Source organism: Trachymyrmex cornetzi, unplaced genomic scaffold, assembly GCF_001594075.2.
Source record: "Trachymyrmex cornetzi isolate Tcor2-1 unplaced genomic scaffold, Tcor1.1 scaffold57, whole genome shotgun sequence".
Lineage (NCBI taxonomy): Eukaryota > Metazoa > Arthropoda > Insecta > Hymenoptera > Formicidae > Trachymyrmex > Trachymyrmex cornetzi.
Genome location: NW_017299882.1, coordinates 1632414 through 1646585, shown reverse-complemented (window position 1 = coordinate 1646585; position 14172 = coordinate 1632414). Strand labels below are relative to the sequence as shown.

Sequence of the window (14172 nt, the reverse complement as noted above, 5' to 3'; positions counted from 1 at the left end):
ACATGTAGGCAAAAGTAACTCCGTTTCTAAAATTTTTATTTGTGTGCAAAAGCGCATGTAGGCAATCGAGCTGTAGGCAATCGAACTGTAGGCAAAAGTAACCCCGTTTCTAAAATTTTTATTTGTGCGCAAAAGCGCATGTAGGCAATCGAGCTGTAGGCAATAATACATGTAGGCAATCGAACTGTAGGCAAAAGTGATGTAGGCAAAAGGTACTGTAGGCAATCGATTTGTAGGCAAAAGCAACCATCTCCTTTCCTTTAGCATTACCCAGAGTTAACGACATAGACATAGAAAATTTGTAACTCCTTTTTAACTTTTCTTTTTTGTTTGGTTTTTAAAATTTATTTTTTGTATTTTTTTACTTTTTGTTTTATAATTTTTTTATCTTTTCATGTATTTTAATTTTTTTGTACATTTTTCAATACTTATATTTTTTTATATATTTTGGGCAACATGTATACAATTATGTTTAATACAATATTAGTATTGAAAATATCATCAAAAATAATGGTATTTTAAACCACTCTTAAAAGCCACAAAAATGATTTTCTCGACTGTTTAAAGATTAAACGAGGGGTATGTCACTCTCGAGTCAAATAAACATCGTTGCTCGACTCTCACTGACTCGGTTTGATTCGCTCCTTTATTTTCACTGGCTTCTATTGATTCCTCGCATTATTTTACCTGTTTGCGCTCGTTGATTCGCGCCGATTCATTTCTTAAACGCACCGACTCGCTAAGACTCGCACTGTGACTCGAGAGTGATACAGATTAAAAATGGCAGTTTAATCAGTTTTATTATTTAACACTAAATATGTATGTAATTTTGTTATTGTTTTTAAACTTTAGCTCTTCTCAAATAGCGTACATTCATATGTTTATGTCGATCTTTTCAATAAAATAATTGCGTTTGTAATCCGATGCATACACCACCGAAAGTTTTTAGAATTACCTCAGAAATTTTTCAACTGAAAAGTGAAACATTTCATAAAAATTGCGAAATATGTTTGCAATTTCTGAGACAGCTCTGGAATAGCAAAATGTCCGCAATTCTTGCACATGAGACCTTATTGGAAGATTCATGAAATGTTACAGAAAGAATCTGCAATTTTTTTTAAATATTACTAAAAAGGTTGGATTTCTATTATAGGCTCTAATGAATTAAATTGATTAAGAATAAAAAACCTTTGGGAGTGCTGGATGTTATTGCAATCAAGTTTTATTGTATATAATAATTAAACGTTTCAATCCTTGGTTTGGATTGAAATGCGAATATGAGCGATACTCACCGAATTACCAGTGAAATTTATAAATACACATCTACACATAGTGATAGAATGTTGCTAGATCATAGAGAAGAAAAATTAAGACAATTTGTAATCTGCATTGATGTTTGCAACGGGTTCAACAATCTTAAACCTGGTAGCTTAAGACTACAACAGTTGCACACAGCAATGGCAACAATAAAGGCCACATGAAGCACACAATAATTAGTTGTACATCGCTGAGGATGACTTGAGTTGAGCTGAAACGTATGAGATGTAAGCATTTAGAAAATACACGGTATTACAAAAGGATTGCGCAAATGATTACTGTGGGACCACTCTCACTTGCCTGATAATTTTAAAATTTTATATCTTAAAAACACAAACAAAATAAAGCATACAGCCACAACACTAGATAAAATTCCGACCTCTGTCTACTTTTCGCTGTTGAGAAGGAAGATTCTCTTTCCATGATCTAACTTGTCATAATTTTGTGAGATCATACGAGGTTGTTGGTTGCAAATATATTAATTTAACTCATACCACGCTTTTTAAATGTACATTAGAATTAATTTACTATCTGTTAATAGCTTTGGGAAGTTTATATATGCGCACTACTTTTCAAGAATAAAGAACTTCTTCTCTCTTACAATACTTTTTGGAATATTGTTATAAAATCGGGACGAATAAAAATTATATTCCTTTGAAGATTATAGAACAAGACATAGTTTATAATAATACGACTAAGACAACTTTATTATTTTATTGTAACAAATCAATTATAATTAATAAGAGTATTTTACGAGATATATTTTTGTAATGGTAAATAATGATATTAGGTATATAATTACTGGGGTGATCCCGATTGATCACGGCTCGATTGGACACCACCAATCACAGCGACCGGTGTTTAGGAGTTTTGTAGTCTCAAGCGCTGTGAGTGGCTCGTGTCCAATTGAGCCGTGTCCAACTGGGTGCCACCCCGTAAATTTTATCTAGCGTTGTGGCTGTATGCTTTATTTTGTTTATGTTTATAAAATTTTAATCACCTTCTGAATTTTAATTTTATTTTATATTTTAATATTTTTAGCTTCGATTAACGATTACTTAAATAATCAGTAATCAAAATCGAAAATTTTCCGATTAATTGATTAATCAGTAATCAAAAAAGGAAAAAAATATTTAATTACTCGATTAATCAATAATCAAGAGAAAAAATATTTAATTATTCGGTTAATCAAGTAATCAAAAACATAATTTTTTAATTACTTTATTAATCAGTAATCAGAATATCAATTTTTTTATTACTTGATTCAGTAATCAGAATGTAAATCATTTTTTAATAACTGGAGTAATCTGTAATCAGATTTAAAATTTTTCAATAATTCCATTACTCAATAATCAGTGTCAAATATTTTTTTATTATTTAATTGATTACTTTTTTATTTGACGAGAAACTCTGCCTTTTCTCGCTGTTCAATGATGAAATAGTCTTGATATCTTTAGACGATTTGTATGATTTTTATTGCGATATGACTATACACTTTGTAATTTTTTAATGTCTTTTGACGATTTATACAACATTTATTGCGACATAAATATACTTTATAATTTTATTCTTAGAGTTCATCCAACATTTAAATATTTTGTATTAATTTTAAAATTTTGTGATTTAGTTTGGCTGATGAACACTTAGTATAGTCGAAACGTTCCATGTTATCTATACGACATCGAATATTAATTTGTGATGTAAAGTGAAATATTATATTTTTTTTTTTTTTTAAATTAGATCTTTCTTTTGCTCGTTTTTTTATCTATCTACTTTTTTAATTTTCAATTTTGATTACTGATTATCTAAGTAATCGTTAATCGAAGGTAAAAATATTACTATAATGCCGATCCCTGATTTTATCATGTATTATATATTATATATTAGTTTATTATGTCATCTTATATTAATTTTTAACGCATTGAAAATATTAATGAATTTATTAAATAAAATTATCTATTTGGCTTCCTTTTTTTTTATATTTACCGTAATCTTGCAATACTCAGTTGATATTTTAAGTATTTTCTACGTCACATAAGATGTATTTTTTGGTGTCATTTTTTTTTTGTAAGGCAAGGGAAATGCCTACGCATACCCTCAGTTCCGCGGGCACGGAACCGAGGGATATGTCAGACTCGCATATACTAAAATCCTCGCCGGTATCCTTCATTATCCTGTTCGCAGGGGCGCCCTGGGCACGCGTGCAGCTTCAGGACGCCTGTAGGCCAACATGGCTGGTTGGCCCTTCCCTAAAGGGGTGACCTTTGTTATACGGACCACCAGTGCTCTGGGTCTTTCGCACAGTCGAGGAGGGGACATCCCCCTCGGTCTCGCCCTCTCTTAGTGTTGTGAGGTGGGGCAGAGCCAACACACAGTGCTACCAATCTGAATATAGGCGATTGAAAATGAAATTTTCAACTTTTTCATTGAAAAATAAATTTATTGTAAAATAATCCCTATTTAGTGTGTAAAAGTTTAGAAGTAACAGTATTTTTCTCAAAAAAAATATAAAGTTATAATTAACAATAAAATTTGAAAAAGATGCTTTATCTTCCTACGATTAAATTAATGAAATCATTAATACATCATCGAATAAGATATTTTAAACTAATAATATGCAAATTATATTATTCTTTTAAAGTTAAATTACTATTAAATTTACTTCTAAATACTTATTTCAATAAAAACAATTAATTTTTTATAATAAACATATAATTTGACTTTACAAAAAAAGGAATAAAAAGGAACTCACAAATGAGGATACATTATAGACATTAATAATGATTTTTTAATTTGTTTATAGAGGATCTGCAGACTTGCAGAAGTAAGAATTATGTACATGTACAAGAATTATCTACATGTACTCTATGTACACTCACACGCAAAAAAAAACGATGAAGCAAAAACGACCCTTTTTGTTTCAATATTGAATAACTCGGTGAAAAAAAATCGTACAGAGTTCTATAAAAAAGCAAATTGAAGGTAAAGATTCACACTTTCGATTGCTGTAAATCACATTTTTGTGTGATCTTTACTTCATGCCACAGACATTTGTAAAATTTGTACAAAATTTTCATGTTTGACGGGTATCCATTTGTGTCCGTGTAGCTCCATATAGGATCAGTCAGATTGAAATATCAATTACCGATTTTGAATGTAGAGATTTCAACCTTTAAAAGGCTTTTTTAAACATCTCGCTACGATGTTTTTTCACTAAGTTATTGCTATTTGAAAATATTAAAAATTTGTTCAAAGATTTAGCGTCCAAAAAAAACAGGCCACTAAATTTTTGCACAAATTTTGAATATTTTCAAATAGCAATAACTTAGTGAAAAATTATCGTAACGAGATGTTTAAAAAAACTTTTTAAAGCTTAAAATCTCTACTTTCGAAATCTGTAATTGATATTTCAATCTGACTGATCCTATATGGAGCTACACGGACACAAATGGATACCCGTCAAACATGAAAATTTTGTACAAATTTTACAAATGTCTGTGGCATGAAGTAAAGATCACACAAAAATGTGATTTACAGCAATCAAAAGTGTGAATCTTTGCCTTCAATTTGCTTTTTTATAGACCTCTATACGATTTTTTTTCACCGAGTTATTCAACATTGAAGCAAAAAGGGTTTTTTTTGCTTCATCGTTTTTTTTTTGCGTGTGACTGTACGTAAGAGTTGATAATTCTTATTTCTGCAAGTCTGCAGATCCTCTATAAACAAATTAAAAAATCATTATTAATGTCTATAATGCATCCTCATTTGTGAGTTCTTTTTTATTCCTTTTTTTGTAAAGTCAAATTATATGTTTATTATAAAAAAATTAATTGTTTTTATTGAAAAAATAATTGTTATAATATATTTGTTGCAATAAATAAATTTAATCTTACTTATGTATTTTTTATTCAGACAGTTGTTAACTGCCATCGCAATACGTACTCTTATGTAACGCTGCCAATTTCTTTTGAAAATTTTATTTTCGTGAAGTTTACAAGAATATTGATAGCTATCAGCTGTCAAAAGAATATTTAAAAAAAATCCCATTTAAAGCAATATTAAATTTCAAGGCCCCACACATTGAACGGAAAAATTCAGCCGACGCTGTAATTCTTAATTAATTTTAAAGTTTTTTTTTTATTTGCTCAATATTGGATGAGTTATATGCCCATTCTGTGTAAATTTTGATTACAGTTCAATGAATATTCGTTATATCGTGTAATTTTGATTTCTTTTGCTCACTTCATTAGATCGGCAATGTTTACTTTGGACCGTAATCAAAATTTACGCAAAATGGGCTTTTAGTAAATTTTAGTTCATTCAATTTTGAGCATATTAAAAAAAAAACTTTAAAATTAGTTAAGAATTAGAGCGTCGGTCGAATTTTGCCCACAAAGGTGTTTTACTGTCTATCCGTGTTCCGGTGGCTCGGATTCAAATTGTTGGAAAAATTTTAAAAAGTATGGTGTTATTTTTTTTGGATTTTCAACTGCATTAGGGAATTCCTATCCTGATTGAATTTCAAATGTTAAAATAACAACCATCCTAGTACGTAATAATAAAAATAGTATTTTAATTGTGTTGATTCCGCGAATTCCGTTCCGTTGTCAATTGCCGCTCTATGGGACGGACTCTCACTCCCCGCGGCCCGCGTGCCGAGCCATCAATGAGCGTACATTTTAGCATTAGTAGACCGAACGGATTCGTTAAGCGCTTATTCGACTATCGTTAACGATCAGTGTCTGTATTTCGTTAACTATTGCGAGCATTGCAAAATAGTAGAATGTATTTAAGAATTATTTATTAATATATTTTCATTTAAAAATTTCTCATTAAATAAAATCATTTTATTAAAATAAAATATAAACCTTTTGATAAAATATATAATAAAACGAAAATTTTTAACTAATCAAGTTATATATTTATATTATTTATATATCTTTTGTAATCGCACCGAGTCGTAGTTATAATCGATTCAATGTTGTACGTAATAGTATAATTTATAATTTGAAATGAAATTTCGATTGTAGGGATGTGTAGAAAAATAGTGACAGTCATACAAAGATAAAAATTTATGAAGGTTTACGACATACATAAGACATTATTTCTTTTCCATACAAATATCTACTTTAAAAAAAAAACAAATATATTTTTATAAAGTTTATTCATTCCTACAAAAGTTTTCGCAATTAAAGTAAACAACTCATGATAATATTAAAATGATGTTAAACTGACTCGTGATTGATCAAAAAATGACTTTTAGTAAGCATTTTGAAGCCATTTTAACATGATGATTTTTTGTTCTGTTTAAATATATTTTTCAATTTATCGCATATGATAGATTGTAGAAACATTTCTGTTAAAGCATTTCATATGAAACATATTGCAGAATCCTTTCAGAATTGTTGCACAGGAGATGTGAAAGGTTGAAACATTTCTGAAAATTTTACGTAACAATCGGTGTTGTATGGGGATGATGATGTCTTTATAATAAACAGAAGTTTTGAATCTTTCTTTGTTGTAGGTCCAGGTAGACCACCAAAATTGAAGAACGTTCCATGCACGTGGTGCGGAGAGACTAAACTACCATTAAAGTATGTTCTTCCTACACAGAATGGCAAGAAGGAATTTTGTTCGGAGACTTGTCTGTCCGAATCTCGCAAAACCTATACAAGGAGTGTTTGTGTACAATGCGAAAATGTGATAGCGATCAGGGTTACACCTTTTAGACTGGAACAAAAAGATGCTCCAACAAAGGATTTCTGTTCTGCATACTGTTTAAATGTGTATCAGAAAAAAGAAACACAAACAGACACAAAGAAAAGTGAGTGACTATAGTTTTGCATAAATCTACACAAACTTATATAGCAATTCAAACAATTTTTAACAAATTGAAACAAATGTTTAATTTATAGACAACAGTGATCCTTTGTTACTGTCTCCTACTTCGTCTCCAGCTTCATCTGGATTGTCAAGCAACAATAATGCACAAACGACACAACCTTACACAAATACAAATAATCACACAACTGTATCTCGTCCACCAACAGCATCTACTGGAACATCTACTGCATCGTTGCAATATGAAGCCTTTCAGACTTTTGATTGGGATCTTTATTTAAAAGAAACAAACAGCAAAGCAGCTTCACTCGAGTGCTTCAAGCAGGTACAGCAGTACAGCATACTGCAATTTGACCTGTCAACATACAATTTTTATTTAATGTTACTGCAGAACATATAGGTTCAGTGCTTGTTTATTGCTTACACATTGCGCTAATTGATAACCAGCGTCGACTCCTATTTCCTGTATTACATATTTCATGATTTTATTAATTGTTCTAATTAAAGGGGTCTGTAAAAACTTATTAGTTTTTTCGTTAATTTGTGATTTATCATTGCTTACACATTGTATATTATATATTATTTTGATTTCAGCATGACGTTCCACCAACAAATGAATTTAAGATTAATATGAAATTGGAAGCATTAGATCCACGGAACTTGACATCAACTTGTATCGCCACAGTAGTAGGTGTTCTGGGACCGCGATTAAGATTAAGATTAGATGGCTCTGATAACAAGAATGATTTCTGGCGGTTGGTCGATAGTAACGAAATACATCCGATAGGCCACTGTGAGAAATCTGGCGGGATGCTTCAGCCGCCACTAGGCTTCCGGATGAACGCTTCTAGTTGGCCAATGTTCCTCCTAAAAACTTTAAATGGTGCCGAAATGGCACCGGCTAAAGTATTCAAACGTGAACCAAAGACACCACGCTCTAATTTGTTTGAAGTCGGACACAAATTAGAAGCAATTGATAAAAAGAATCCACAGCTTATATGCACTGCAACCGTTGGCGCAGTTAATGAGGACCAGATACATATTACGTTTGATGGTTGGCGCGGTGCTTTTGATTACTGGTGTCGTTATGATTCTCGAGATATTTTCCCTGCAGGATGGTGTTTTAAAAGTGGACATCCATTACAGCCACCAAGGCAAAAATGTACACATGAATATATATTTTATAATTTGTAAAGTAACTGTATAACTACAAATTCATTAATACGTATATCTCTTAATCTTTTATCTTGTTTTAAATATTTAAATATTTTTAATTCACATTTTTAATGTATTTAATTCTAAACTTACAGCAGGTTCAAACAAGGGATTTAGAGGGTCTAAAGCCAACAGTAATGTTTTTCTTGTAATGGCGGTTGGCTCTGGAAATAACAATAACAGAGAGTCTCCAGTTGCATTAGTAACACCTGCAGGCTCCAATGCACCATTACAGCCAGCTACGGAACCTGACACTAGCACAGTCAATACCAAACCGCTTGAAAATGGTAAGTAAATTATAATTCTGTATCAGGGTATGGACACTTTGTTATAAAAAGTTAAGCCCTATTTCTGCGCCATTTGGGCGAATAGGCAGTTTTGGGAACTATAAATTTCAGCATTCCTGCTCGATCAATACTGTCAACATGATTCAAACCCCCTATTTTAGAAAAGAGTATCGTACGAAAAACTAAGTAAATGCTATAGTATATGTAACGCATATATATATACTATAGTATTTCCTTAGATTTTTGTATGCGATACTTATATCGGTAGCACACGGTGCTTTGATTACGTTTGATTACGTTTGATTCCAACCACGTTCTGATACTTCCGATCTGGGATCAGCTAAAATAAAAACTGAGTTCCAAATAATAAAGCCAATGGCATACGATGCTTGGTTTCCTGCTGGATGGATTGCTAGCTGGATTAAAATCTTGCCACCGGATTGGCTGCGATACCGGCACTGACAGCACCGCAGCCAATACAGTGGCAAGATTCTAATCCAGGAAAACAAGCATCGTGTGCCATTGGCTCTACTTGTAGGAACTCAGTTTTTATTTTAGCTGATCCCGGGTCGGGTCGGAAGTATCAGAACGTGGTTGGAATCAAATGTAATAAAACGTTGTTTTTGGTAACACTTTTTAGGCTTTCACATTATTCACATTATCTTAAAAGATACTAGAAGGTTTGCGGGTTATCACCGTTTCTATCCATGTAGTTTCTGGTGATTGCACAAATAAAGTGGTGATTCTCTGATTGTTACAAATAATAATACTCAAACAAAACGCTGTTAGTCCACTATACATTCGTGAGTCTATTGTTCGCTGTTCACAGATACATACATCAGAATAAATAAATACATAAATCAGAATAAATTACAAAGGAGGGTGTTGAATTATAGTATCACATGCAGATTTAATTATAAACAAATATAAAATGAGGTTCGGATAGAATCTATCAGTAAATCAGAATAAATAAATACATAAATCAGAATAAATTACAAAGGAGGGTGTTGAATTATAGTATCACATGCAGATTTAATTATAAACAAATATATAAAATGAGGTTCGGATAGAATCTATCAGTAAAAAATATAAAAAAGCCCATCAGAGCCCACATCGGCTGTTCGGATGCACAGAAAACTCTTAATTTTCGTGTGAACGTAACAAAACGAATAAAATAAACGTTTCGACCCTTCAATCAGACGTTGTATATAAAATTGATTGTCGAGAGTGTGAAGCATCATATGTAAGCCAAACAGGTAGATGTTTGAAAACACGCATAAATAAACATAGAAATCATATAAATTGGAACACGACACAGCATTCCGTAATAACAACACAGAATTAGTCAACATTCACACGAAAATTAAGAGTTTTCTGTGCATCCGAACAGCCGATGTGGGCTTTGATGGGCTTTTTTATATTTTTCACTGATAGGTTTAATTATAATTGTAAATGTATGTATCTGTGGACAGCGAACGACAGACTCGCGAATGTATAATGGACTAACAGCATTTTGTTTGAGCGTTATTATTATTTGTAAGAATCGAAGAATCACCAATTCATTCAGCGAGCAAGATGAATTTTTCTTTTCGTCCGGATGGCGCAAAAGGGCGATATTTATCTTACCCGATTCTACAACCAATTCAGGTGATGTGCTATATTTTGTACAAGAAACGATAAAGTTCACGCAAAAAATTTTTAATGATTTAATTGTATATTGCAGTTACGCTTTATGTCAACCATAAATGTCACTGTGGGCCATATTTTGATATTCGAAAAGTGAAAGTCCTGCCAGCGCAATTTGGTCCTGGTTCTATGACATGTATTGCAAGAGACATCTTCCAAGCATTTTTAATGGCAGCCTTGAATCCCAAACAAATGTTGGGTTTACTGAGAAATGGTGATGGCGAAACTGTAACTTTGAGTATGGGAACTTTGAAAAAACCTGCTGCTGTTAAATTATCTCATTTTTTGGAAGAAGAAGACTTCTATGCATATATTAGACAGCAACTTGAGGATCTTCATGCATGCGAATACATGTTAACTAAAAGAAAAGAACCTTGTAGCAAATGTCCCACATCTTCGCTACAACAACCACAATCCACTAATGATGAAGTAGCAAATGGCTCTATAGGAGAGAAACGAAGATGGTCATCGGAAAGTCAACAAAACTTAACGCCAACTCAGCAACAGCATGTTCAGCAAACTCCTGTGCAGAGTATAAATCATTCTACAGAACCATCTCCTACATCTGCGAAGCAATCTCGCAAATCTATTCCCGGTATTTCATATTTTTTATAAAGCTTTGTTATAACATAGTCCAACAAGAAAATCCGTAGCAAGCAGGGCCAGTATTCTTAATAAATTCAAGGTCGCTGAGTCCAAATCTGCCAGCGAAAGATGCCCATCACATCAGGTTTTTGAAATAAATCGAGTAATATGAGCAAAAAAACAGCGTTTTTTTATCATATTTACCATTTTTTGTGACCAAACAAAATTTTATTTTTCAATTTCATTAATGCCACTCCTTTAATCCTCACCTTTAAAAGGAATTTGCATTTTTTTACTGTGCGATTTTTTTTTATTGAGTTGTGAACGTTTGCTGAAATGTAAAATGGCGGATCCGAATTAACGGATTGAAATCGGAAAGTAGATAGATTTGTATTAAAATAGTATCTATATTTTTATCAATTTAGTCCATGTTAAGTCTACCATTTCGAATTTCGTAATTTTGAATTCAGATTCATAAGCAGTGACCTCCATTTTACATTTCAGAAAATGTTCATAACTCGAAAAAAAATACTCAGTAAAAAATAGAAATTTCTTTTAAAGGTGAAGATTAGCTCTTTAGAGTGACATTAATGAAATTAAAAAACAAAATTTCGTTCGGCCACAATAAAATGGTAAATATGACTAAAAAACGTTGTTCATATTATTCGATTTATCTAAAAAAAAAATCTGATGTAATGCGCATTTTTCGCTGGCTGGATTTGGATTCAGCGACCTTGAATTTATTAAGAAATACTGGTCCTGCTCGTCGCAGGAAAAAAAGGTCAAATTTTATTGGACAATTTAATTAATGATAACCTGCGAATTATAAGGATATTTATAATTATTATTTAAAGACATATAGTAGATAGTTATTACTTTATTGTTTAGGATAATATAATACGCTATTTTGAAAGCTTTTTTTTTTAATATGAAATTAACTGATATTAACCTGGCGTCATTGTGGCTGAGTCATAATCAACCCGAGACATTTTTAAACATCTGTATTTTCTTACATACTTCATAGATTTTAACTAACCGCCCTGTAGCTGGAGCTAAAACTTTCTAAAACCGTTGTTGACATTGCGAGAATAGACCAAAAAAATATTCGTGTTATCATGATTCACCTCAACGTTCGTGTAACGTTTTTAGCATCACAATGACGTCGGGTTAACTAGCATTTTTGTGAAGTGACATACTGATTAAGAAATATATTTACGTACACAGAATTGGAAGCAGCGACGTCTACTACTCAATCCAATGAAGCCTCTGGAAGTCGCACTCTTCCCATTGAACCAGCAGAATGGACTATTGAAGATGTAATACATTTTATTGCCATTACAGATCCAGTATTAGGACAACATGCAGATTTATTCAAGAAGCATGTGAGTTAAATATAAATAGGCATTCAACATTTTACTTTATCATAAATTAACAACGATAATTTTTAGGAAATTGATGGCAAGGCCCTACTTCTTCTCAATAGTGATATGATGATGAAGTACATGGGACTAAAACTTGGGCCAGCACTTAAGATTTGTAATTTGGTAAACCGTATTAAAGGTAGAAGACATACACATATGTGATTTTCTCATATATGAATAATGATCTGAAATTCATGCGCAATTTTATGCATTTAAATCTCATAATGAATAAATATAATTCGTTGTCAATAAGAAAAATTTGTTTTTTTGTTATCTTTTGAATTGTATCTTAATTAATTTTAAAATTTAGATTAAGAAACATAAAAATTATACTTGAAAATTTTTAATTTGTTAGACTATTATTTTATTATTTCAGAAAAGTATAAATTTGTATTAATTAGTTATAACATAAGTTTTTAAATAAATTTACCATTGCCCAATAAGTATTAGATTAGCATAATGGGATTCCATGTATTAGATAAGCAGTGATAAACATAAAATCTAATATAATTTTTACATATTCTTATATGTGTATACGCACACTCGCGCGCGCGCGCGCGCGCGCACACACACACACACACACACACACACACGCATTCACACACTCACAAGAGATAATGACGTTGCATATACCTACTTGTAAATATAGCGTGTTTTCAGCAACGGAATACAATCATACACTGTATGATACAGTAATAGCGTCGACTTGTAGCTAAAATATTGCTTTTCTATTTTCAGAGTAAAAAAGGTATCGTATTCCTATGTCCGAATATAATCTTGAAATCTTTTATCAGAGTATTACTCCTAGAAAAATAAATGGTAATGTAAAAAATTTGGTGTTCGTAAAGTGATATAAAACGAGGACACAGTATTTTAGCCGTGCATGATTGCATCGGTTATGTTATAGCTGAAAAACATGGAATCGTACACTGTGTTACACAGGGTTATCTGTATACGTTGCTGAAAAACATCTATTGTCGTATCGTATATTATGTTGCAGTGCTATGAAATACAGATATTGTAAACGAGATATTTGTCTTGTAATACTTTTATAAGTGATGTTCATGATTGATCATTAAAACTTTTTTAATATTTTATTTTGGTTCATATACATAACGTTACTGTAATATTTAGTTTGAACATTATTTATACGTACATCCCGATCGACTTAATACTTCAACAGTTTTTTAAATTAAAAAATTAATGTTTTCTCCTAAAATGTAAGTGGAACATAAATTTTCATTACTCTATAGACGAATTTAAACATATTTAAACACATATACCTTCTAACGTATAAAAAAATTAATACAATGTGTGTTGGTTGCTTTTTTCCATTGTGTGATAGTTTCTTTTTTATTATATAAGATAAATTACAAATATTTCGGAACATTTTAAAAGTTACATTATAAAATTAGTTAACTATGTATGACTTATCATTGCATTACTACTGTGATATTCTCCGTAACTTGTACAGCAATCTCTCATGTTTCGCAATAGAATCTGCAAATAAATTACAGTTTATACACAACACATGAAAGTTACTATCTCTTTATTTATAGTTCCATAAATTTATTGTTTTGATTTCTATCATAAAATCCAAAAAATATCATATCTCTTATTTTTATGAAATTATTCTTGTAAACATACAAAGATTAAATGTATGTTATGATTTATACACTGTCTCAAAAGCTTTTAAGCTTTTTTTTTACTATAGAACTATGACTGTTAAAATACAGAATTATTTTCTAGAAAATTTACTTTCTATAGAGTTGTATTTCTCTACATTACATTATTTACTATAACAAAAAATGGGAGTATGT

The 14172-nt window shown here is 31.3% G+C and overlaps 1 protein-coding gene across 2 annotated transcripts in view; it reads left to right on the top strand.

Annotated features, from left to right (window-relative positions):
* The window catches only part of Scm (Polycomb protein Scm), a 17370-nt gene extending 4825 nt beyond the window's left edge, over positions 1-12545 (top strand). For both annotated transcript variants that reach the window (XM_018515311.1, XM_018515312.1), the window contains 7 exons: positions 6842-7141; positions 7233-7483; positions 7753-8320; positions 8469-8660; positions 10384-10941; positions 12156-12313; positions 12380-12545. In XM_018515311.1, coding sequence (XP_018370813.1) covers positions 6842-7141; positions 7233-7483; positions 7753-8320; positions 8469-8660; positions 10384-10941; positions 12156-12313; positions 12380-12514 — 2162 coding nt within the window. In that variant the 3' untranslated portion in view covers positions 12515-12545. The remainder of the gene's footprint in view (positions 1-6841; positions 7142-7232; positions 7484-7752; positions 8321-8468; positions 8661-10383; positions 10942-12155; positions 12314-12379) is intronic.
* Positions 12546-14172: the final 1627 nt, after the last annotated feature.